The sequence below is a fragment of the Muntiacus reevesi genome, chromosome 9, assembly GCF_963930625.1.
Source record: "Muntiacus reevesi chromosome 9, mMunRee1.1, whole genome shotgun sequence".
NCBI lineage: Eukaryota > Metazoa > Chordata > Mammalia > Artiodactyla > Cervidae > Muntiacus > Muntiacus reevesi.
Genome location: NC_089257.1, coordinates 49640720 through 49667409, shown reverse-complemented (window position 1 = coordinate 49667409; position 26690 = coordinate 49640720). Strand labels below are relative to the sequence as shown.

At 38.6% G+C, this 26690-nt stretch overlaps 1 protein-coding gene across 3 annotated transcripts in view; it reads left to right on the top strand.

Annotated features, from left to right (window-relative positions):
* Window positions 1-26690, top strand: part of SBF2 (SET binding factor 2) — a 481299-nt gene that overhangs the window by 326378 nt on the left and 128231 nt on the right. For all 3 annotated transcript variants that reach the window (XM_065944986.1, XM_065944985.1, XM_065944984.1), the window contains one exon: window positions 23685-23753. In XM_065944986.1, coding sequence (XP_065801058.1) covers window positions 23685-23753 — 69 coding nt within the window. The remainder of the gene's footprint in view (window positions 1-23684; window positions 23754-26690) is intronic.

The window sequence follows — 26690 nt, the reverse complement described above, 5'->3', positions numbered from 1 at the left end:
ATCATATACTGATACCTGATAAAGCAAATTATCCTACAGTGATCTTTTTTGTATTTTTTTTAGCCATTCCTAACCCCTGACTCTTTCATATAAACATTAAGATAATAATATTCAATTCCCAAAAAATTTCATTAGAACTGGAATTGAAACTAATTGAAATTGCATTTACTTTTTATGTCAGTTTGGGGAAAGTTAATATTTTATGATAATGAAGTCTTCCAATGGGCTTCCCTGGTGGCTCAGTCAGTAAAGAAGCTGCCTGCAATGCTGGAAACCCGGGATTGATCCCTGGGTCAGGAAGATCCCCTGGAGAAGGAAATGTCAACCCACTCCAGTGTTCTTGCCTGGAGAATTCCGTGGACAGAGAAGCCTGGTGGGTTACAGTCCCTGGAAACACAGAGTCTGACACAACTGAGTGACTAACTCTTTTTGCAGTCAAGTCTTCCCAACCAATAAGTGCTCTATTTTAAAATTTTTGTTTTATGCTGTTTCTGTTAAGTTCGGTCGCTCAGTCGTGTCTGACTCTTTGCAACCCCATGAACCGCAGCACGCCAGGCCTCCCTGTCCATCACCAACTCCCAGAGCTGACTCAAACTCGTGTCCAGACAGTCAGTGATGCCATCCAACCATCTCATCCTCTGTCGTCCTCTTCTCCTCCTGCCTTCAGTCTTTCCCAGCATCAGGGTCTTTTCAAATGAGTCAGCTCTTCACATGAGGTGGCCAAAGTATTGGAATTGCAGCTTCAACATCAGTCCTTCCAATGAACACCCAGGACTGATTTCCTTTAGGATGGGCTGGTTGGATATCCTTGCAGTCCAAGGGACTCGCAAGATCCTTCTCCAACACCAGAGTTCAAAAGCATCAATTCTTCGGCGCTCAGCCTTCTTTGTAGTCCACCTCTCACATCTATACATGACCACTGGAAAAACCATAGCCTTGACTAGACTGACCTTTGTTGACAAAGTAATGTCTCTACTTTTTAATATGCTGTCTAGGTTGGTCATAACTTTCCTTCCAAGGAGTAATCGTCTTTCAATTTAATGGCTGCAGTCACCATCTGCAGTGATTTTGGAGCCCAGAAAAATAAAGTCAGCCGCTGTTTCCACTGTTTCCCCATCTATTTGCCATGAAGTGATGGGACTGGATGCCATGATCTTAGTTTTCTGAATGTTGAGCTTTAAGCCAGCTTTTTCACTCTCCTCTTTCACTTTCATCAAGAGGCTCTTTAGTTCTTCACTTTTTGCCATAAGGATGGTGTCATCTGCCTATCTGAGATTACTGATATTTCTCCTGGCAATCTTGATTCAAGCTAATGCTTCATCCAACCAAGCGTTTCTCATGATTACTCTGCATACAAGTTAAATAAGCACGGTGATAATATACAGTCTTGATGTACTCCTTTTCCTATTTGGAACCAGTCTGTTGTTCCATGGCCAGTTATAACTGTTGCTTCCTGACCTGCCTACAGATTTCTCAAGAGACAGTTTAGGTGGTCTGGTATTCTCATCTCTTTCAGAATTTTCCACAGTTTATTGTGATCCACACAGTCAAAGGCTTTGGCATAGTCAATAAAGCAGAAATTGATGTTTTTCTGGAACTCTCTCACTTTTTCGATGATCCAGCAGATGTTGGCAATTTGATCTCTGGTTCCTCTGCCTTTTCTAAAACCAGCTTGAACATCTGGAAGTTCACGGTTCACGTATTGCTGAAGCCTGGCTTGGAGAATTTTGAGCATTACTTTACTAGCGTGTGAGATGAGTGCAATTGTGTGGTAGTTTGAGCATTCTTTGGCATTGCCTTTCTTTGGTATTGGAATGAAAACTGACCTTTTCCAGTCCTGTGGCCACTGCCGAGTTTTCCAAATTTGCTGACATATTGAGTGCAGTACTTTTACAGCATCATCTTTTAGGATTTGAAATAGCTCAACTGGAATTACATCACCTCCACTAGCTTTGTTCGTAGTGATACTTCCTCAGGCCCACTTGACTTCACATTCTAGCATGTCTGGCTCTAGGTGAGTGATCACACCATCAAGATTATCTGAGTCGTGAAGATTTCTTTTGTATAGTTCTTCTGTGTATTCTTGCCTCCTCTTCTTAATATCTTCTGCTTCTGTCAGGTCCACACCATTTCTGTCATTTATTGTGCCCATCTTTGCATGAAATGTTTCCTTGGTATCTCTAATTTTCTTGAAGAGATCTCTAGTCTTTCCTAATCTATTGTTTTCCTCTATTTCTTTGCATTGATCATTCAGGAAGGCTTTCTTATCTCTCCTTGCTATTCTTATCTCACCTTGCTATAACATGGATTAAGTAGGTAAATATCATGCATTGGACCATGCTACCATTCCTTTACCCTTCCCATGAATCTTGTGTTTTTTTCTCTGTGGAAGTTGTAGGATTTTACCTCTTTGACCCCAGTCTTCTAAAATTTCACATTGAAGTCTCCTGATGCCCCCTGATGTCTTTGGGCTATTTACATGTGTTGTGCTAGATACTTGATAGGCCCCCTTCAGTCTGGATGTTCCTGTCCTTAAATTCTGGGCAATTTTCTTCAGTTATTTTCTTTGATGTTCTTTCCTTCATTTTCTCTCTTTATTCTTCTGGGATTTATACTATTTAGATGTTGTCTTTTCTGGAGCAGTGCTCTAATTTTATTTTCCCTACTATTTTCTATCTCTGCCTTTTGCTTTACCCTGTGGCAGATTACCTCAACATTATCTTCCAACCCTCTGTTAAATTTTATATTTCAGCTATTATGTTTTCACACCCAAAGACACTTTTATTCTCGGAATATTCACTTTTTTGGCATTCTGGTTTTGTCTCATGCATGTAATAACTTTTTCACTCATCTATCTGAGGGTATTGACAGACAGAAACAGAGAAAGAACTGGCCCATAAGTATGGGAGAGGGGCAGGGCAGAGAGAGCTGCACAGTTTCTCTTTCTCCATAGTTTTTGGCTATTTTTTTATTCTGGTCTTTGTCTTTTATATTAGAAGCTTTGTTCAGATGTCTGGTAATATTTGGTTGTGTGCTTATAGGGCAACCCTCAGTATCAGTAGCTTTAATTTTCTTTTTCCCCCCCTTTTTTTGCAGGGGGTAGGGCGCTGGTCATACTTTGCAGAAAATAATCTGATCAGCTCCCTGAAATGTAAAAACCTGGCTGCCAGAGTTCTGGAAGCCCAGTAAAGTAAGAAGGCTAGATATCCTAACATTCAGTATGTAATATTTTACTCAATTTCTCTCATTTTCAGTATGGTACACCTGCCTCCAACTGATTCTGGTGTCCTGAAAACCAGGGAGCATGATACCTCCAGCTTTATTCTTCTTTCTTGAGATTGCTTTGGCTATTCAGGGTCTTTGATGGTTCCATAGAAATTTTAGGGTTTTTTGTTTTGATATGTGAAAAGTGCCATTGTAATTTTAATAGAGAGTACACTGAGAAAATAATATCTTCATTGTAATGTAAGTGAGATTTTAAGAGGAAGCAAATTCAGATGTGTATTTTGAAATTAAGCAAATTCAGATGTGTATAAAATTTTCAGCTTTGGTCACCCACACAGTATAGTCAAATGTCTTAGAATGGCATCAAAGCCATGTCTTCTTTTCTAGGCTTATATTTATCACCACATGTCATCTTACTAGTTTAAATTTCACTCAGCCACCTTCTTTACAGTACAGTGACCAAACTCTGTTTTGCCTTTGTACCTTGTTCATCTGCTTTGTACTGTAATGCCCATTGCCCTTCAGTTTCCCCCATATCTGGTGAACATATCATTCAAGCCTTAGTTCAACTTTTACCTTTCATGTCCTTCTCAGGTAAAAATGGCCGTCTCTTATATACTCTTCCCCGTATACTTATATATGGGTGTCCCTGGTGACTCAGCAGTGAAGAATCTACCTGCAATGCAGGAGTCATGGGTTCAATTGCTAGGTTGGGAAGATCCCCCTGAGGAGGGCATGGCAACCCACTCCAGTATTCTTGTGGGGAAAATCCCATGGACAGAGAGCCTGCTGGGCTACAGTCCATGGAGTCACAAAAGAGTCAGGCACAACTGGACCAACTGAGGACTTATATGCTCTTACCTTACCTGGAGAATCCCATGGACAGAGGAGTCTGGTGGGCTACAGCCCATAAGTTTGCAAAGAGTCCAACACGACTGAGGTGACTTAGCCGTGCATGCGCGCCCACACACACACCATAAGCACTAAATGAGTTTTTTTGTAACATTTGAACTGAACTTTTAACATACGGTAAACTGGACTATTTCAGGAGTACAACTTGATAACTTTTTAACATGTGTGTGGACCTTTGAAACCATCACCACAATCGAGATGATGAACTCTGTGTCTGCCTCACACTGCATACTTCAGTGAAATTCACTTAGCTTGGATCTCGCAGCAATAATTGGCTGAACTTTAAGCAGGCATTGAGGCCAGGAGTAAGAGATACACTTTTAAAGGGGGGTAAGGAAAATCAATTAGGTACAGACGCTTGGCCCAGAAGGTGGTTCATTCCAAAGGTCACCTCTCAATCACTCTTCCTGCAGTTCACAGCATGACAGCCACGTGCCAGAAGGAACCAGGCTAGAAAATGGTCTGCAAGCTCTTTTAGAGTCAAGAAGACATGCTCCTTTTTATTCTTTAAAGTTACTCAACTTTTTGACAGGCTTGAAAATTTCAAAACCATAGTAAATAGTTGCCATTATTTTTCTGTGCACTACAAATTTATTTGGACTGAAATATTCTATATTTTCAGAGAATCTCACCATAGCAAAATAATCTTACACTTGATTTAAATCTCTTGGGCTGTCTGTGAAATTCAGTTCTGGCCTTATCTATGTTGTTGTTTAATTAGGGTAGAGCAGGTTTTACAGTTTGAGGAGTGACTTTTCTGTCAATAATGTATCAGAAAGTTATTCAGCCAAGGTTTTGACCACTGCCATGGCCTTTCGAGACACTTCGCGTTAGAGATGAAGTAATGTAAATTTAAGGACACTCTTTCCTAATGCAGTCTGTTATGAACACGTTTTGAGCCTACCATTGTCTTCTGTAAACTTCATGTGACTAGTTTCTAGAATCTGCCCTAAGTAGCCAAAAAAAGAGACATTCTCCTTCTTGATGAATATTTTAATAACTGAACCTATTGAAATTATAAATGGGATTCAAAGGGTTTTGACAAAGAAGAAACACAAAAAAGGTCCTTAGAGATCATTGAGTACCAGTTTTTTTCGATGAAGAAATGAAGGTCCAGAGAGGTGAAGTAATTTCCTCAAGATCACAGGACCAGATAGTGACATACTGAGAATAAACACATGGTCTTAATGTTGTTCAGTCTTGTGATTTTCCAGTATGTTACACATAGTCTTTAAACAATAGAAAGTTTTTGGTCTGTGACCATAAAAACATTTCTTTAGATTTATTTAAAGGAAATTTTAAAATTCACTTAAATAAAGTAGCTCAATATTGGAAAACTTCTCTTGAGGGCAAAACATAATGCTTTTCTTAAAACTAAAATCACTAGGCCTCATTTCCAATGCAGAATATATATATATACACACACACACACACACACACACACATATATATATAAAATCATGTTTAACCTTTATATATATTTAAAACAATGCATCTAAAACCATATGCAAAATAACCATTAACTGGCATATAAAAGGAAAAATTAGAGATGTGAAAGAAGAGAAATTAATCCAAAGAGCCTATTCATCTTTCAGTTCAGCTCAGATGACTCTTATTCATAAAGCCTTTTCTGATTGCTGTGGTGGAATCACTCCCTCTGTGCTTCCCTAACAGCTTTTCCTGCTTCTCCTGTGGCATGTTGAACACACTGATTTTCATTAGCTCTTGTTAGGCCTGTCTGCTGGTTCCACTACCTTCTAAACAGTGTCACATAGGGATCATATGTATTGGTTGAAAAAAATGAAAACATGTAAGTACAAACCAAATAACACAAAGTTATTTCTTCTCGACAGGTAGATTTTAGTCTAAAGAATATGGTGACAGTTACTTTAAGCAAATATAGAGTAAATCAAATAACACATAATACTTCACCCATTCACCTAAATCTAAAGTCAGATATAGCCCTATTTTTCTAGAATGGTACAAAGTTGAATCAGAAGGGACAGTACTGGTATATTGTAAGCCAGTGTTTCTCAAAGTTTAGCATGTATTGGAATAATTGAAGAGGGTTAGGGTGCTGATCCCCATACCTAGATCGCTAATTCAAGTGGGCTTGAAGTGGAGCCTGCGTATGTGTATTTAACAGAATCCCAGGTCGTACTACTGCTGCTGGTTCAGGAAACTCATTTTCTGAAATGCTATTGTAGCCAAATAGACTAAGAAGAGAGGAGAGGCAAGTTGAAGAAGAGAAGGAAAGAAGCATGGCAGTGTGCACAATGAGTGGGAAGATTAAGGAAAGGAGCAATGTGGAGACCTGAGAAAACACCACAACATTAAAAAATAAGGCCTGTCTCCACTTCCTGCTTCCCTAACTGGGGTACCACTGACCTGACACCTGGTCATTCTGAAATAAAGGCATCGGGCACCACAGCCACACTCACTCTCTACCAGCCAGTAGGTCGTGTTTCAGAAAATCAGCTTCCTTCTCCAGCCAACCTTTTGAAACCATTGCTTGAGGGAAAACTTTTCTATACAACACTAAAATCTCACGGAGCAAAAGGCAAAATCATAAGTATATCTTAAACGATGCCTTTTTTTCACATATAAAGAAATGAAAACCTTATCTGATGGAGAAGAGTCTAATCTGTCGCCTGATCACAAAATTCCCTTTTGTGCATGCTCTGAAAGAACATGCACCTATGAAGGAACATATGTGCTTATATTAGTGCCCAAATGTCTATAGTGGGTCTCATAAACAACGCAAAACTGATAGCTTTTTTCTGTATCAGGAGCTTTTTCTGCCTTTGCCTTTCCCCCTGTACCTTTCTTCCGCTACTCCTGTCCAAAGCTTAGTTTCCCAACTTAGAATATATTCTTTCTACATCCCAATTCTGCCTGTCTTTTCTTTAAAATATATATATATATATATTCCTGACGAGTTTTCTCCAAGAAGGATTCCTCTCTTTTTTCCAGTAACCTTGCTATTTCTTTTCTCATGTCCAGCACCTTTACAGTTTCTACAGCCCTTACTGCCTTTTCTCAGCTAGTGAATCCTATATTGTATGTTTGGGTGTTATTTAGGAAAGTTACACTCAGAAAGAAAAAAGTCTGACTCTTTTTTTTTTCCCCAGAGAATTCTGGCCATTGGTGTGCTTTGTTTTCCCCAAGAAAGCAGTAGGAATTAAGTAAATACTTGATTGATTGTTCAGTTTCAAGGCTAACTCTCATAACCTTTCAAAAATACCATGGCTCTGTGTGTGGGTGTGTGTTTGTATTCATTCCAAAAGTTTTGTAGAAGAAAGATACATAGTTCTTTAAAATGTTTAACTAAGACCTGAAAGAGAATTCTCTAATAGTCTGTCATGCCAGACATTTGAAAGGTAGACTTCGGCGTTTCAAAATAAAAAATTAGACTTAATTTCTACTTGAGATTTAAGACCCAAGGTATGTGCCACTAATATTTGCACAGTGTTGCCTAATGAGTTATATAATGGTTGCTATCTGTCCTAATACTCCAGCCTACTTACTAAATTTTATTTCCTATTTCTTCAGTGACTAGATGACTATGTAAGACAATAATAAATGTGTTTTTTTTTTTTAATGAAGAAGAGGCTGTTTTGAATTCTCTTGCTGAAAAATCACATAGCTAGGAAATGTAAAGGAAAATATATTAAAATATTCTAACAATGGTAACATAAAGAAACTTCCAGAAATTATAAACTCTAGAATGACCTAATTTGGGGCTCCTGGTCACTTACCTCCACACATTTACTTCCATTTCCCTTCTGAAACTCAACTAGAAGTGATAGTATAGAAATTTTTTAAAGATAAACACGAATCAACAAGGACAGAGAAAACAGGTAAAGAAATATTAGCACAAAACTTTTAAAAGACAGAAAGCAAGAGTTAAATGGTTTACTGGACATGAGAAAGGTAAAATTAGGAAGACAGAGGAAGGCAGAGAAGCATTCTGATTTATACTACAGAACTCTCCAAAGGCTCAGAAGTCAGTTGGAGTAAAGAAATTATATCTGTTTGGGTGAAAGTCCAAACAAGGATAGTAAATACGAAGAAGAGGAAACAGATGATAAAAATGTGATGAAGAGAGAATTAACATTAATTGATTCAAGTTCAAGAGGACAGTGATTGTATAACTGTTTAATTCAGAGCCCCCTGCACAATGTACCTAGTTCAACTAAAGATATTTGTTGAATGGATTGGTGGAAGCAGGATCACATTGGAAGCACCATCTTGATATCTGGTTGAATGTGAGAGTATGATGTGATACAAAGGTTACTGGCTAGTTGACCGAATAGATGCTTGTCCTTTTTACCAAGTTAATATGGAAGAGTATCAGGCTTGAAGGTGGGTGTGAGAGTTGGAAATAATTCAGTTTAAGACATATTGAATTTGAGGTCTTTACAACAGTTTGAAAGAGCCCAGTATGCTGGAGCTGAGGAGAGTTGTCTGTGCTAGAAATAGAGTGGCACTGTATCTCACAGAAATGGTTGAGCCAGCCTAAGGAAAATTGGCAGTAAAAGAGAGAAGATCTAAGGATGAAAAAATAAATAAATAAATTAGAAATACTGACATTTAAGGAGTGGGCAGAATAATAAAACCTATAAGAAACATTGAGATGAAAGAGCCATAAGAAAAGGCTTAAGAGGAGAAAAATGGGGTCATGGAGGCCAAGGTAGGAAATTAAGAATGAAGTGACTAAAAAGAATGCAGGCCACAGTGGTAGAGTAGGAAGACTCTGAATTCATCTCTTCCCATGGGCACACCAAAATTACGGCTGTTTACAGAGTAACTATTGATGAGAAAGATTGGAAGACTAACAGAAAAGATTTCCTATAACTGAAGTTATAAAGGAGGATCCACAGCAAATCAAGTAGTAGGGGCAGAGACTCAACAAAATCACGTTCCAGACCACCAGGTGGGTAGCCCACAGACGGGAGGATAATTACAATTATCAGGGTTCTCCCCCAGGAGTGAGTGGTCCCAGCTCCCCATCCCTGCGCTCCTACACTGGAAAGATGAGCCCCCAGCCCCCAGGATGTTTGACTTTAATTAAGGCCAGCAGGGCTGGCTTTCTGGAGAGCCAGAGGGCTGTGGGAAATAGAGACTCTTCAAGGGTGCACATGAAATCTCACATGCTCCAGTACCCAAGGCTGAAGCAGTAATTTGAAAGGAAACTGGGTTGGACCCACCTGATGATCTTGGAGAGCCTCCCAGAGAGGCAGGAAGCAACTTGAGCTCACCTTGAAGACATAGACACTTAGCAGCAGCCATTTTGAGAGCTTGTTCTACCACGTGGAGACTGGTGCTGACAAGTGCCATTTGGGAATCTTCTCTGTAGCTTATTAGCACCAGGACCCAGCCCACAGCCACCCTGGAATGTGACCCTGTCTACCAGGGAGCCCTGGACCTGGCCCCACATACCAGTTTGCCATCACTAGCCCTGGGATCCCCCAGGGCCCTGCAGTTACAGACCCTGGGACCCACCTCCACCTATCAGTGAGCAGGCACCAGCCCCTGGAGCCCCTGGGCCTTGGCCCTACCCATCAGCAGGCCAACACCAGCTCTTAGACACCTCGGATCCCTCAGGCAGCTGCCCCAGGATCCAGCCTCGGAGGCCAAAAAGGAATAGCATGATATAAAGTGATGAAAGGGGAAAATCTGCAACCAAGAGTATTCTACCCAGCAAGGCTTTCATTCAGGTGTGATGAAGAAATCAAAAGTTGTACAAACAAAAGCTGAAAAAGAGTTCAAAACCACCAAACTAGCTTTACCAGAAATGTTAAAGGGACTTCTTCAAAGTAAAAAAGAAAAGGTCACAACTAGTAACATGAAAATTACAAAAAGAAAAATCTAATTGGTAAAGGCAAATATACAGTAAAAGTATACAGTATACAGTAAATATACAATATACAAAAAATATCCAGTAAAAGCAAAGTCATGTATAAAGATAGTAGGAAGTTTAAAAGCAAAAGTAGTAAAGTCATTTATCCATGATAAGTATTCAAGGGATACACAGAACAAAAAAAAATGTAAAACATGCTATCAAAAACAGTAAATGCAGAGGCAGTGAAAGTTGCTCAGCTGTGTCTGACTCTTTGCAACCCCATGGTCTGTCCATGGAATTCTCTCTGCAAGAATACTGGAGTGGGTTGCCTGCCATTCCCTTCTTCAGGGGATCTTCCTGAACCAGGGATCGAACCCGGATCTCCTGCATTGCAGGCAGATTCTTTACCCTCTGAGCTACAGGAGGTTCCCAAATGCCCGCGAGTGGGGGGTGAGAAAAATGCAGGGTAGTTACAGTGTATTTATGGGGGAAGGGTATGGTAAAAAGTGGGCTTCCCCAGTGGCTCAGCAGTAAAGAATTTGCCTATTATGTCGGAGACGTGGAAGGAGCTACAGTTTTGATCCCAGGGTTGGAAAGATCCCCTGGAGAAGGAAATGGCAACCCACTCCAGTATTCTTGCCTGGGAAATCCCATGGACAGAGGAGCCTGGCAGACTGCAAAAGAGTTCAACACGACTTAGCGACTGAACGACAACAAGGTGAGAAACAGATGAGGGAGATTAAGAGGTACAAACTTCTAGGTACAAAAAAGTCACAGTATGAAATGTACAGTGTGGGAAATATAGTCAATAACTATGTAATAAATCTTTGGTAACGTAGTGTAAGTTATCCTTATCCTGGTGTTGGAAATGTATAGAAATATCAAATTGCTGTTGTGTAACAGGAACTAACAGTATTATAGGCCAATTATAGTTCAAGAACAAATGGATTTGTGTTTATCAGCACTGGAAGGTCAGAGGAAGGAAAATTGAATGAAGGCAGCCAAAAAATACAAAATCCCAGTTATAAGTACTAGGAATGTAATATGCAACATGATGAGTATAATTGACACAGCTGCTTGTTATATTTGAAAGTTGTTAAGAGAGTAAATCCTGAATTCTTATCACAAAACTATAACTTTGTTTCTTTAATTTGACATCTATATGAGATGACAGATGTTCACTAAATGTATTGTTTGAAATGATTATATAGAAGTAAAGTTAATTTATATGAATAAATATACAATTTGTGATTTGGAAAATACAGACACCAAAATTTTACATTGGTTGTATAATGGTCATGGGATTTATCACAAGATATTTTAGGTTTTTTTTTTCCCCACTTAACCTGCATTTCCTATTTCCTAGATCTTTTATAATGAAATGGAAGTGTGGGGTTTTTTTTTTTTTAAAGGAAAGTAGTTTTTTTAAAAGATAAAATATGTGTTTAATCTTAACAAATGGTATAGAGGTTAAATTAAATGTCTAAACATAATCCATTTGGTTGGCAAGTAAGAGGTGGAAAGTGGTGACCTTTGCCAGTGAAAGTGGGGGTAGGAGTTTCAAAAGGCCAAAGCCAATCTAGAGAGGGTTGATTTTCTGGCCAGTGCCTAGTTTTCTGTTGTCATTAAGAAATAAATTCAGAATTTGCAGCCATTGTTTTCTTAGGATTCCCAGAAATGCTTTCATGCTACTATCCTGACCTTATGTAACACTTTACATTTCACTGAGTGTTTCCTTATCAGTGTCTCAGAAGAAATACATTTAACTATAGGATTGATAATTCCTTGCCTATTTACTTTTAAGGGTGGTTAAATGTGGTTGAGTCTGACTTTTTACGTTTCATTCATTGTATGGAATCTGATTTTGACTTTCAAGAAGATGTTCATAAATAATGCTGCTAATGAGCCTTAAAAGTTTTTCCCAGTGTCCATTTTTAACTCTTTACATAGATATTCCAAAATAGTTTTACTGAAACTAAGTGCTATTTAAGCTTTTTCTGATCATATGTTATCATTATTTTTGTAATATAAATCATGAGGAAGATTGTCTCCAATTATTAATATTTGCAGTAATTGTTGGTTATATAAGTATTTGATTATCTTTTACTAATATTATAAAGGCAGCATAGTGAAAACCTATGGGTTAAAATGCTAAAAACAGTGACGTCCATGGCAGTCCAGTAGTTAAGACTCCGTACTTTCAATGCAAGGTGTTTGATCCCTGGTCAGGCAACTAAGATCCCACAGGCCGCACAGCACAGCCGAGAAAATAAAATGCTGAAAAGAGCTGTTTGTTTTTCTTTATAACCTCACTTATATAATCAATGCATGAAGGCTTTTCTAATGTAAAAGGCTTTTCTATAGGTTTTACTTATTTATTAGTCCTAAATCAGACAGATTTATAATTCATTTCCTTTTTTTGTCACAGGAATTTCAAGTATGGTCTTTGGAGGGGTGGGAGTATAGGAAAACAAACAAAAAATATGTTATAGTAGCTACCTTGAAACTGTAAACTCTATAAATTATTAATGTTATCTCTTCATGGCTACATCCACTAGCTTTTCCTTGCTTTGAAGATACAGGAAGCAGTTTATCAACTAGAATTTCTTTTTGAAGCACTCTCTTTCCTTGGGTCCATGATGAAACATTTTCTACATATCCTTGTACCTTTCTGGCCATTCTTTTTCCATCCTTTAAAGCTCATCCTTCTCCAGTTGGCCTTTAATTTTTAAAGATTCATATTCTTTTTTTTTTTTTTTTTTGTCTCATTCTATACTTACTTCAAGGATGATCTCTTTCACATGTACAACTTCAACTACTACCTATATGTTGATGACTCTTAGAAGTTTATTTTCTACCCCAGGCCTTTGCTCTGAGCTCTACATCTTTATGTCCAGCTGGGTGCCTGATATCTCATTTTCATGTGTCAAAGATGGTCAGTGTTACAAACTAAGCTCATGGTAATGAATTTCCTTTACCTCTCAACTCTCAAACCGGATTCCCTTTCACCATTTCCAATCTTGGCAAATGGCACCACAACTGATCCTGTTATGCAAACTAAAACCTAAGAGTCTTCCTTGATACCATCTTCTCCTTCATCTCCAACACCAGGTCATACTTATTTTCACCCTATAGGAACCTTTTGACGTGGTCCTCTTTCCTCTCCCTCCACCTATGATACCCCTATCAAAGCTACCATCATCCCTCCTAAACTGCTGTAATAATCATTTAAACATTCTACCCCCATACATTTTTGTTCCAGCCTAAATGCATTCATCATCCTACAGCCAGTGGTGATTTTTCAAACTACAGATCTCTCTTAGCTGGTTGTTGTTGCTCAGTTGCTCTGTCGTGTCCGACTCTTTGTGACACCACGGACTACAGCACACCAGGCCTCCCTTTCCTTCACTTTCTCCCAGAGCCTGCTCAAACTCATGTCCGTTTAGTCAGTGATGCCATCCAAACATCTGGTCCTCTGTTGTCTCCTTCTCCTCCTGCCTTCAGTCTTTCCCAGCATCAGGGTCTTTTTTAATAAGTCAGCTCTTTGCATCAGGTGGCCAAAGTATTGGCCCTTCAGCAGCATTATCCTATAGCCAGTAGTGATCTTTTCAAGCTCCTTATCTCTCTTAGCCTGGGTTCCCCAGAAAACAATGTGTGTACTACTACTTTATTAGGAAATTGTTTCAGGTTGGAAACAGATTCTGAGGCAGAGTTTAGTGCAAAGGATGTTTGTTAGGGAGTGATCTTTGCATTAACACCTGTAGGAGGGAAGGGAAAAAAATAGAATTGGGCAAAAGGAGAAGTCAGGCAACATTGTGGGCTCAAGGTTAGTCTCAATCTAACCCACACAGAGCTCTGGAGCTGGAGTTGTCCCACATTATGTGAGAATAGCTGGGTATGGACCCACACGTTGATCAGTCATTGAATATTTACTGCTTCAGGAAGGGCTATTGACAGCATTGCCAAGTCATGGCAGCAACAAGTCCTTCCTTGAAGTGGTATTTGGATAAGGCCTTGTCATGTCCATTCCTTGTGCTGCTCACCTCCAGTTCTACAACGGTATTCAGAAGCAGTTCCTCCAGAATTCTAGTGTGCCTTTCTTGCTGGGGGAAATTGAGAAGAGGGTAAGTGGGGAGAACGTTAGCCCCTGCAGATGTAGCTGATGGTAGGAATGCGAATGATGCTAACCTCTCTTCTTATGACTCAAACCATCTTCCTGGAGGGGTCTTAGCCTCTGGTCATCTGTCTTTCTTAGCCCAGAGTTGTTGCACTGGTTCATTTTCCATCAGAATTTAGCAAGAAAGTACCAAGAGGTACCCAAGGACTTAACCTGAGTGCCAAACATTCCTCCTTGCTCTCATTGTATGACATTAACCCTACCTCCCTGGCACTCAGGTTCAGTTTTTCGGGGTTTTGTTTTTTTTTTTGCCAAGATGGCTCCTCTTGTCTGCCAGTTCCTTGGCAACAGCTGTAGTTTACAAATTAATGAGATTCTTGTTTTGTCCCCTAGTAAAATTTGTTCCTCCCTTGAGGAATAGAATCTGTAACCTTGTACAGCTCAAATTTATATCAATGGAAAGTGCAGATTTTCTAAGTGGGTCACTGATTGTGGTAGTAAGCAGGGCTTCTTAATTCTTGGATCTGCTACAGAGCCCTTTCTTGTTCTGGGTCCTAGTTCAGAGTTCTGTTCAGAGCTGGCGGCTTTCTGTGTCACCTGGTGTGAGTCTGTACAGGAGTCCCAGACATGAAATATGCTTTCATCATAGCCATAAGAGGCCTTCCAGAATTTGTGCTTCCTTTGTCATTTCCTCATGGTGAGAGATACAAGATGCAACAAATTGTCCTTTTTTTTTGAATGAGATGTCCCAGCAGGCCAGAACCTTTATAATGTTTATTTCCCATCTTCTGCAGTGTATGTCTCACCAAGATTTCTGACATGGTGGCCACTTCTAGCTCATCCAGCCTGATTAGCATGGTGCCATCAATGTAGTAGATCAGTATAATGTTCTAGGTGACATTTAAATACTTCAAGTTTCTTCCAACTAAATTTGGATGGGAGGGGGATTTAATTAACATATCCCTAAGGCAAAATTGTAAATGTTTAATTACCATTGTCCATTTCATGTAAATACAGGCTATTTCAGATCCTTCTCTCTGATAGAATTTATTCACCAAATCATTGACTATATGCAGCATTCCTGCAACCATAATCTGCAGTAGCAAAGACATGTCTTTATTATATAACTACCATGGGAGCTTCCTCATGGTTGAATTTGCTGTAGTCTACTTTTATACTTTTATATCTGTCTGGTTTCTGCAGACATAAGACTGGAGAATTAAATAGAGCTATGACAGAGACCATCACTCCTGCATCCTTTCAATCATTAAGAATGAAACTAATTTGCACTGTTACCACCAGTAAATCCATTTAAAATAGGAACTAAAGTTTCATACCAAATAGTGGGGGAAGCATTTGATACATTATATTTAAAAGAAATATAAACTTTTATTTTAACAAATATTTAGGTTATTTTTACCATGTGCTGGTACTTTTAGAACTAAAGTGTGAATCTCACTTTCCTTGGGGGAGGTAAAAGTATTTAAAATTATTTTCCAACAAAATTGCAACATGACTTTATGTTTGGCCTTTATAGCACTGTCTCAAAGATGATCATTTTTGAAAAAATATTTAAAGCCTTCATAATTATCCTTAAGGGACTCTCTTAATCCTCTGACAGCAAATCAGTTTCTTTTAAAACACTTAGCATAAAATCATCCTAACTGGTGATCTTTTTTTCACTTGATCTAATTTTGTTAGATTTTCCTTTGTCAGTATGATTTGATAGAAGCAATTCTTTGACATTGCTTTGGTAGACTTTATGAAATCCTATATTGTTTACGTGTTTACACTGCTGTGTTTAATGGGGTGAATACAGGTAGAAGCCAGTGTTAATTACAAAAGTATTTCAGAGAATGGATACAGGCATTTGAAAGACTGAGTCCCTTTACTACTTACCTGAAATTATCACAACATTGTTTGTTAATTAGCTATTGTTTTTCAATTGCTAAATTGTGTCTGGACTCTGCAACCCCATGGACTGTAGCACACCAGGCTTCCCTGTCCTTTGGTTATACCTCAATACAAAATAAAAAGTTAAAAAAAAAAAAAAAGTACAGCAGTGTTAAATTGGTTGTGTGTTTCAGTAGTGACTAATTTGATGATGATGATATGGTGGTGATTATTCCTTTTGCCTTGATTCTTTGGATCAAAATTTTGTCTGGGAGATTAATCCATGATGTTGGATATAACTATAATTTATTTTCACTTTTATGTAGTATTCTTTTGTATGAGTATACCACATTTTATTCATTCTACCAAATATCTTTTTTCATTTTTCCTGTTTGATGCTTACTGAACTCTTAGCATATGAAGACTAAGTTCTTTTTATTATTTCTTTTACTTTTTCCTGCTTTGTCCTCTATTTCCAGGACTCCTATTAGGCATATTTTAGAAGCTTTGACTTGATTCTCTGTATTTCTTAATTTTTAAAGAAAGTATCAAGACGGAGATGAAATAAATGGATACTTTATGGGGTAAAAATTACTTCCAGCACTTCCTTTGCATTTTAATTTTAGCAATCACATTTTAAGTTTTCAATTGGTTTTCACAGATGTAATATAGTTTCAACCTCTTTTGAGGAGATTATTTATAATTAGTGGAAATTTTCTTCTTTTGCCTGAATTATGTGTTTCACAGATGCCATTTTTATATTCAGTTCTATACTTTATTGTATTTGAAAGGTAACAGGACATAGAGCTTTAAAGCATAAATATTGGAGTGAGACTGCTGGGTTTGAATTCTTCCTCTGTTGTTTGTGCCCATTTAATCTCAGGCAATTATTTAATCTCTAGAAACGAGTTCCTTCCTGTTAGAAAACGCCGCGGGAAGAAAGAGCCACCTCTAAGGACCAGTGGTGAAGGCCTTTATTGGGCGGTCGCTCTCGGGCAGAACTCCCGGGGAGGGGCGGGTGAGTGAGGAGACAAAGGGAGTCTGCGAGGAAGGAGAGGTGGGGAGAGGTTTTATATCAAGGCCAGGCGTCCAGGTCAGGTCCTTCTATATAAGGAAGAAAGCGCGGGCTACAGCGGCGGTGGGTGTCCAAGGGCTCTGTGTCCGTTCCTGGTAGTACCAGGCTGCAGGGGGGGGGTCGGTCCCCGGAAGTTTAGCCAGCCTCCGGAACCTGTCTGCGGCACTTTTTCAGGGCAGGACTCAACACACCCGACCTTTCACTTCCTAAACAAAATGGACCCAATTGTAGTGTCTACCTCCTAGAGATGTTGTAAAAATTAAATGAAATAATTTCTGTATATCCAAATTGAAAATGTTTGCTATTAATACTTAGTAAGCACTTAATAAATGTTAGCTATTATTACTCTATGTCAGGTGCACTGTCCTAGTTTCCAGACATATAAAACTGAAGCAGACTTGTACCGTTCACTCAAAAACTTAAGACTTGATATTATTTGTCAAGTCTGGCATTCATCTTCTGTCTCAGTAGGACTGATGGTACATAGTAAATAACCATAGTATTCAAAATTGTGATACAGTCTCAATGTTATTAGCTGATTGAGCATTAAAATATAACCTGAGGCTGAAACAATAAGAGTCTCACTGCTTATTTTGTACTTAGCACTGTACTTGGAGGGCTTCCTAGGTGGTTCTAGTGGTAAAGAACCTGCTTGCCAATGCAGGAGACGCAGATTCTATTCCTGGGCTGGGAAGATCCCCTGGAGGAGGGCATGGCAACCCACTTCAGTATTCTTGCCTGGAGAATCCCATGGACAGCCTGGTAGGGTCTGACAGTCTATAGGGTCCAAAGATTGATACAACTGAAGCAACTTAGCATGCAAGCACACCCTATACTTGGAAAGGGTGGACAAACCTGAGGGCATGCGTATGAAGATGCCAAAGAGGAGGGAGGGTAAATGATAAAGCAAGGCACGGGTGGTATTCTAGAGCTATTAGATGTGATAGGAGTAGTTATAATGTGGAATTGTTTGTTGTTGTTCAGTCTTTAAGACATGTCCAACTCGTTATGACCCCATGGACTCCTCTGCCCTCCACAATCTCCCGGAGTTTGCTCAGATTCACGTCTGTTGAGTCAGTGATGTGGAGTAGAAGATGACAAAAAAAAAAACAGACTGACTAGAGCTGTGGCTTATAACTGGAGGGCCATATGGTTGGTGAAGTGTGGAGATTGGCCCACGCCACAGAGGTCTTACAAGGTTAGCAGAAGACTTTGCTCATTATCCTGTAATGGTCAGAACATAGCTGACATTTTTGAGCAGGAGAGTAATATGATATACAGAGGTATTTTTGGCTTTGGTAGTTTTAATTTTTGTCTCTATGTAGAAGATACAAATGTTCTCAGTGTTTTGGACAACTAAAAAAAAATTTTTTTCTGAGCTATGTCTAATCCAAACTCAAAAAAAGTTTTCTAAGACATCATGCGTTTTGGCCTTATTTTTTCTTTAATGTTTACATATATCATTTTTGAGAGATTCCAATGTTTTACGAAAACTGGAATGCTGGTTATAACAGTTCCAAAGGTATGCAAATCCAAATATGAAATAATTGAGGGTAATGAGAAATTAAGATTACAAGATTCACTCTTCAATTGTAGGAGGAAAATTAAAGGTAAACCACATAGCAAAGTTCAAAATAAAACATGTATAGGCATTCAAGTACTTGCAGGCTTATAAAATGCCTGGTATGCCTGTAACTACTTTGCTATTATGTGGCCAAAACACAGGGGACTTCGGTATGTGTATTTACGAACTGATTCCCCAACAGATAACTGCACTATGCCGAAATGCTATTGCTATGTCAATGATTGTACTTCTTGTTTCAAAATTTTTCCATCTTCAATCTAATTAACTTAGAATGTCTCTAATGTGATTTACAAAAAATTTTATATTTATACTTTGCAATCAGCATTTAACTGGCGCTCAGGTTTGAGACATGCACTACAATGTCTAAACATTTTTTAAGATAATAAATAGCTTCTAAATGTTTTATGATTGCCTGTTCCCTGCTAATTGGTCGTGGATTGAAATTCCCCATTGTTTAATTTTTTTTAATTTGTGGGAAGTTTGTATAAATGAGTGTGTGGGACTTCATATCACAGCTGTTGTCATTTAAAGTTTGGACAACATCATTACAAATGAAGCCCTGCTGTGAAATCAAAGTCAAAAGGCATCTTGGCATCCCAATCATTTCCTTAGGAGAAGATTACAGCTCAAGTCTGTTGAACTTTATTGCCTTGGGCCTCATGACAGTCTTCAGAAACATGCAAAGCATTTCTGTTAAAGAAACTCAGATGTGCTAGGACACAGGGGATGACATTCTTGCACATAACAGTGTCCTAAGCAAGAGAATGAGGAATAAGTTGGGAAGAAAAAAGATGAGTCACACTTTTTGCCGTATTCTGGGATTATTTTATAAAATCCATGGAGATGACAGAACAGGAAAAGGATGTGGTGTTTTCCTACATGGCCTCTGTATTTTTTCCAGTTGTACTGAAGTATAATCAGCAAATAAATTTGTAATGTATTTTAAGTGTACACCATGATGATGATTTAAAATACCATACATTGTAAAAGGATTCCCACAATCGAATTAATTAACACATCCATCACCTTGCATATTTACCTTTTTGGGGAGGATGAGAATACTTAAATTCTACTTTCTTAGCAAATTTACATTATATAATAACAGTATTATCAACTATAGTCACTATGTTATACATTAGATTCTCAAACCTTGTTCATCTTATATGTACTCTTTTACCAGCATCTTCCCATTTCTCCCATACCCCAGCCCCTGGCAACCACCATTCTCCTCTGTGTTGCTTAGTTCAACTTTTTTTTTTAAGACTCCACCTATAAGTGATGCCATGCAGTATTTGTCTTTCTTTGCCTCGTTGATTTCACTTAACCATAATACCCTCTAAGTTCACCATGTTGTTACAAGTGGCAGGATTTTTTTCCTTTATAAGGCTGAATAATATATATTGCACATATAAACTACATTTTCTTTATCCATTCATTCTTTGATGAATACTTAGGTTGCTTCCACACCTTGGGTGTTGTGAATAATTCTGCAATGAACATGGGAGTACAGATTTCTCTCTAAGATAATTATTTTCTTTGCATTGTATATATACCCAGAAGTGGAATTCTTGGATCATATGATAGTTCTATTTTTAGTTACTTAAGGAACCTCCAGTTGTTTTCCATTGCAACTGTACTAGTTTACTTTCCTGCCAACAGTGTGCAAGGATTCCCTTTTCTCTACATCCTCCTCAACAATTTTTTCTTGTCTTTTTGGTAATTCAGCTCAGTCGCTCAGTCGTATCCGACTCTTTGCGACCCCACGAACCGCAGTATGCCAGGCCTCCCTGTCCGTCACCAACTCCCGGAGTCCACCCAAATCCATGTCCATTGAGTCAGTGATACCATCCAACCAACTCATCCTCTGTCGTCCACTTCTCCTCCTGCCCTCAATCTTTCCCAGCATCAGGGTCTTTTCAAATGAGTCAGCTCTTCACATTAGGTGGCCAAAGTATTGGAGTCACAGCTGCAACATCAGTCCTACCAATGAACATCTAGGACTGATCTCCTTTAGGATGAACTGGTTGGATCTCCTTGCAGTCCAAAGGACTCTCATGAGTCTTCCCCAACACCACAGTTCAAAAGCATCAATTCTTCGACACTCAGCTTTCTTTATAGTCCAACTCTCACATCCATACATAACCACTGGAAAAACCATAGCCTTGACTAGATGGACATTTGTTTACAAAGTAATGTTTCTGCTTTTTAATATGATGTCTAGGTTGGTCATAACTTTCCTTCCAAGGAGTAAACGTCTTTTAATTTCATGGCTGCAATCACCATCTGCAGTGATTTTGGAGCCCAGAAAAATAAAGTCAGCCACTGTTTCCCCATCTATTTCCCATGAAGTGATGGGACCAGATGCCATGATCTTAATTTTCTGAATGTTGAGCTGTAAGCCAACTTTTTCACTCTCCTCTTTCACTTTCATCAAGAGGCTCTTTAGTTCTTCTTCACTTTCTGCCACAAGGGTGATGTTATCTGCATATCTGAGGTTATTGATATTTCTCCCAGCAATCTTGATTCCAGCTTGTGCTTCCTCCAGCCCAGCATTTCTTATGATGTACTCTGCATAATAGCCATTCTAATAATGAGGCTACAACTCACTTTGGTTTTGATTTGCATTTCTCTGATTATTAACAATATGGAGTACCTTTTCATGTACCTGTTGGCCATTTGTATGTCTTTGAAAAAGTGTTCAGTTCTTTTGCCCACTTTTTAATTGAGTTATTTGGTCTTTTTTACTCTTGAGTTGTATGAGGTCCTTGAATATTTTGGCTATGAACCCTTTATTGGATATATGATTTGCAAATATTTTCTCCTATTGCATAGATTGTCTTTTCATTTTGTTGATGGTTTTCTCTGATGTGCAGAAACTTTTTAGTTTGATGTAGTCCCATTTGTTTATATTTGCTTTTGTTGCCTTTAAGTGTCAGATCTAAAACATGATTGCCAAGAATAATGTCCAGGAACTTATCACCTGTGTTTTCTCCTAGGAGTTTTATTGCTTCAGGTCAGGTCTTCTATTCTTCTTGAATAGAAGAAGTACAACTCAAACTTTAATCCAGTTTGAGTTGATTTTTGTGTATGGTATAAGATAGAAGTCTAGTTTCATTTTTCATGTGAATATCCAGTTTTCCCAGCCTGCCTTTATTTTAAAATAAAAACATAAATGTGATTTCAAAGTAATGACTGCCTTCCTATTTGCAGGGCAGCAAAGGAGACACAGACATAAAGAATAGACTTTCAGTCATTGTGGATGAGGAAGATAGTGGGATGACTTGAGAGAGTAGTACTGAAACATATACATTACCATATGTAAAACAGATTGTCAGTGGGAATTTGCTGTATGATGCAAGAAGCCCAAAGCTGTGACAATCTAGAGGGGTGGGATAGGGAGGGAGCTGGGAGGGAGGTTTAAGAGGAAGGGAACATGTGCATGCCTGTGGCTCATGTTGATGCGTAGCAGAAACCATCACCATATTGTAAAGTAATTAACCTCCAGTTTAAAAAAAAGGCAACTAGGATTTGCGCAACAGTAAGGACACTGCCCACTACTCTCATAGAAACTTCTTAGATAAGCCTGAGTCTTCCTTGTAAAATCAAGCTTCTCTTTCCTAATATATTTGCTGATGTATTCATGGATCCTGATGGTTAATATAAATTCTGTTAGTTTGCTTTTTATGGAAATGAGATGTTCCCCCCTTAGAAATGGAAACCACATTGATTAGCAGCCATATCTCAGAGACCTTGTTCTACCAGTGACCTTTCTTTTTCAACTCTCTCTCCCTTGGATTTTCCTCCTTGGTGTGTGTGGATCCCCTCTAATTTTTACAGAATCAAAGGATTACATAGAATGTTAGTATTCATCTGGCTCAGTACTACCAAGATTCATTCAGCCACCCATTTGGATGTCATAACTCTTCCACAGCTTCCTTCCCATTATAGCTATGAGCATTTTCATTCGGGGCCTTTGTTTTACTCTACTCACTTATACCCTCATCATGTCACCAGTAACCTCTTTGATTCACAAGTTTCTTGGCTTTTTTTCAATCTTCATTTTACTGAATTTCATGAAGGTTTCAACACCATTGGTCATTTCTTCTGATGTCTATAGTATTGTGCTCAGTCACGTCTGACCCTTTGTGGCCTCATGGACTGTAGCCTGCCTGACTCCTTTGCCCATGGAATTTTCCTGGCAAGAATATTGGAGTGGGGTGCCATTTCCTACTCCAGGGGATCTTCCTGACCCAGGGATCGAACTAGTGTCTCTTGCGTCTCCTGCATTGGCAGGTAGATTCTTTACCACTAGTACCACCTGGGAAGCCTGACACCTAAAGTATTGCTTTCTTCTAATTTCTTTCCCATCTTGATTTTCCTTTATTCCTTCTATATAAGCATATATCTTCCTCAGGTTTCTGTCCTTAGCTGCTTTTCCTCATTCCTCTCCATTTTCCTAGCAGCTGCACCATTTTACATTCCCACTGAGATTTCCTGACTTTTTCCCATTCCCCAACATTTCACCCAGAGGGTTTTGGCATCATTGATATTTCTTGCCTGATCCATAACAAAATTTTACATGCAAACTCTTCATAGGTAACACTAAGAAAAAATACACTATTTCAATTATAACATACATCCCAGTCTTAGAGAAGTTAAAATGTGGAGGGAAAAGGTGTATCTTAGGTTCAGTCAAATGCAGTAATTAAATATATTTAAACCCCCTCCAAAATTTTTTGGACAAATTACACAGCTGTGAATATAAATGGAAAAGTAAAAGTAGCTACTCAGCAATAGTATATGAAAATATCTTTCTCAAATGTATTTTTACATCAAAAGAATGTGCTTCAGGACAGTATTTTTTTTTCCAGCTCTTTTTTCACAATTATCTAGGTAAGTCTTAATGACAATTTAGAATAAAAGTGAAAACCCCTTAGTACAGTAAATAATGTATCATAGATTTTTGTTTCCATATATTTGTGATTTCTGATAAATGTCCTAATAATGCTCATTTCTCTTTGTTTTCTTTAAGGATTGTTCCAGTTTAGAAGAATATAACATTGCTGCAGCATTACTCCCTCTGACTAGTGCTTTCTATAGGGTAAGTTTTAGTGGTCTATATGTAAGTCATTTTGATTTATATAAATGTATTCAGCTTGATTTATCGTGAAACTACATCAATCCCATCTCCTGACTATATCTAAGATACATCTGTGGTTATATTAATTATAACATTTGTTGCATACTATGTGTAAAAAATGAAATATATGTTAAATTATCTCCTAAGATATAACCCCACCACTCTATCCCTACTTCATTGTTCTTTAGAGCAACTTAATAACCTGAAATTATGTATTGTTTAGTTTATATTTGACTGCTTTCCGCCACCAAAGAAAGCAAATTTGGTGGGATATTTTCTGTCTTAGTCATTGTATCCCAATGTTAATCAATAAGTTTCTACTGAATGAGTGAATGAATGAATGAACACACTAGATAAATAAATGTAAGGCAGAAATTAGAGATTAACATCATTGGCAACTTCTGTGAACCTTCTTAAAATTTTCTGGAGTGTTCAGTGCTTTTCTTAATTCTATCACATATTGTAGTTCTCCTGTCCATGCCTTTCAAAGAGATTGATTCTTACAGCAAACAAATCAAGCAAATTCTTATTCTCTCTTTTCCTGTGAAGACTTGAAAGGAGTTAAATAGCCACACTCTGAAGAGCACATTGATTACGTCCTTCTGAAATACACAATAGGAAGCAATAAACCTGTGGCAGCCAGACTGCCTCATGGTCCAGCTATGTGTTGTTAGCCTCAGGAAGCCCAGGACTTCTGACAGGTGTTATGGAAGGACTCCTAGCTTAAGCTACTCCCTGTTTCATGGACTCTAAGTCAAGAGAGATTATCAGATATTCCCAGATCTGTTTTAGTGGAGAACTAACTTGGCATCAGATAAAGTGCTTTAGCTGATTCTTAAAAATGATCCATGCCCTTAGATACTGGCAGATTCGCTTGTTCTTTTTGTTCTGCTCATTCTTTTTGTTTCATCCACCATTTCTGACTGATGAGGTCTAGTCCTCTTCCTGCACTTAGTATATGCTCAATAAATATTTCTTGATAAGACCAATTTTTTAAAAACTTTACTTCAAATGGTTTGTCCACAGCTTCTGAGTTAAAAGTCTTAACCCAAACATTCTCCATAATCAGGAGCCCTTTCTCTGCTGCCAAGTCCCTGCATATTCCTCTTTCTTCCTCCTTACCTTCCCATCCTCTCCAAAAGCAGAAAATGAAATTTATGAGACTCACACTTCTGAGATCCGGCAGGTCATACGGAGCCTCCTCAGGAAACAAGGACAACTCTCAAAAATTTTAATCAAATGAATTTGGCTTTAGAGACTAATGACAACCAGCTGGAGCTTGGGCATTATCTTTTGGTTTTCCCTTCACCGGTCTCCAGGCCCAGTCTAGTTTTTCTTAAATGCATATATACCATTCTTCTCTGAATGCTCCTTAGTGGTTCTTCATCTTATTCCTCTCCTAACATGAAGAACAATGTTACAAAAATAGGTCAGGCTTTCCTGTGTCTTAAACTATCAAGGAGGTTTGTCTCCATATCCCAAAATAACCAGGAAATTTCTAAATTTTCCCACTTTAACATCTAAGATATTTATTTCTATATAATATCTAAGTTTAAAAAATAAGAAATGTAGGGAAAATAGGAACTGACAGTAGAAACTCAATTGCTCAAGAAATCCAAACTACTGAAGACTTTTTTTAAGCTAGATTATTAACCTGTTTTACAGTGTGTATTAGCGAGGGTTTGGTCGTCAAGCAAAAGCACCATGAGTGATAGGAAGTAAGGAATCTATTGTAGGGACCAGCTTTTATATTGTTATAGAAGCTGGAGAAGAAGTTTATGGAAAGCTTCAAATTAGGGTCTACCTGTTGGCCTGATGTCACTGCAGGTCATCAGGGCAGCAGTCAGGAAGAAAAGCTGGGCATGACAGAGGGAAGAACAAGGGCAAAGTATAATCTGTGTATGTCTCTCATGTCCTCCAACCTCAGGGAATGAGGTGACCTGAAAAAGAAGCCACGCTGTTGGCCATGGAGCTACACATGTGCCTTGCTCTGAGAAGTAGCTAATGGAAGAGATCCAACAGGAACTGGAAGAAATGTGAGCCTAGCTCTTCCCACACATTAAGAGGATCCAGCAAATTAGTTATAAAAGTGTATGAGATACAACAGTTTCAGGGTGTAGTGGCCACTGCTTCATTTTTACCTTCCAAATCTTAGACACATTTCTCTGTCGTTAACCCTAGCCTGGACTCATGGGGCAAAGAGAGTTCTGGGAAATATAGTTCTAGCTTAGCTTAGTTTACACAGTGCAAAACCATTACACTGTGATTTTTTTGTTTGTTTCATGAATGTTTTTAATGCAGTTAGTTAACAAGCAGGGATGCTTGCCATGCTTTTCTCTGTATAAAGACTAACATTTTATGATGAGTTTATAGATTTAATTCTTTATTGTTGGCTTGGCTTGATTTTACTTGGTTTGTTTTGGTTTAATTTGGGCATGAATTACTCAGGGTCCAGTCAGGAGCCAGAAACTGTAACAGTAATATAAGCAGGAAAAATTTAATATAAGGAGTTGTTAAGTAGTGATAGGGGATTAACTACTAAGAAGTACAGAGGATTTTAAAGAATACAGAAATAGCAGATAAAGGGAGCAGCTTGTCTAAGGTTCAGGCAGAATACCCACAAAAGGAGCAGATTTGGAGAGGGCCACTCTCCAACAAGATGAGATTCAGACCTTGTTGGAGAGGCATTGCTATGACCGCTGGATTGCTCTGAATTGAAGTTCACTGAGGGGCCACAGGCTTGGACTGGCAAGCAGGAAACTGCCTGCTGGAGTTCTGACAAGACTTGCTGGGAAGCCACCATCTCTGGGGTACCACTGAAAGTTGCAAAGTGGTGAGCGCATCTGGGTGTCCCACACACAACTCGCAGGAACAAGAAGGAAAAAGCACACCAGAACC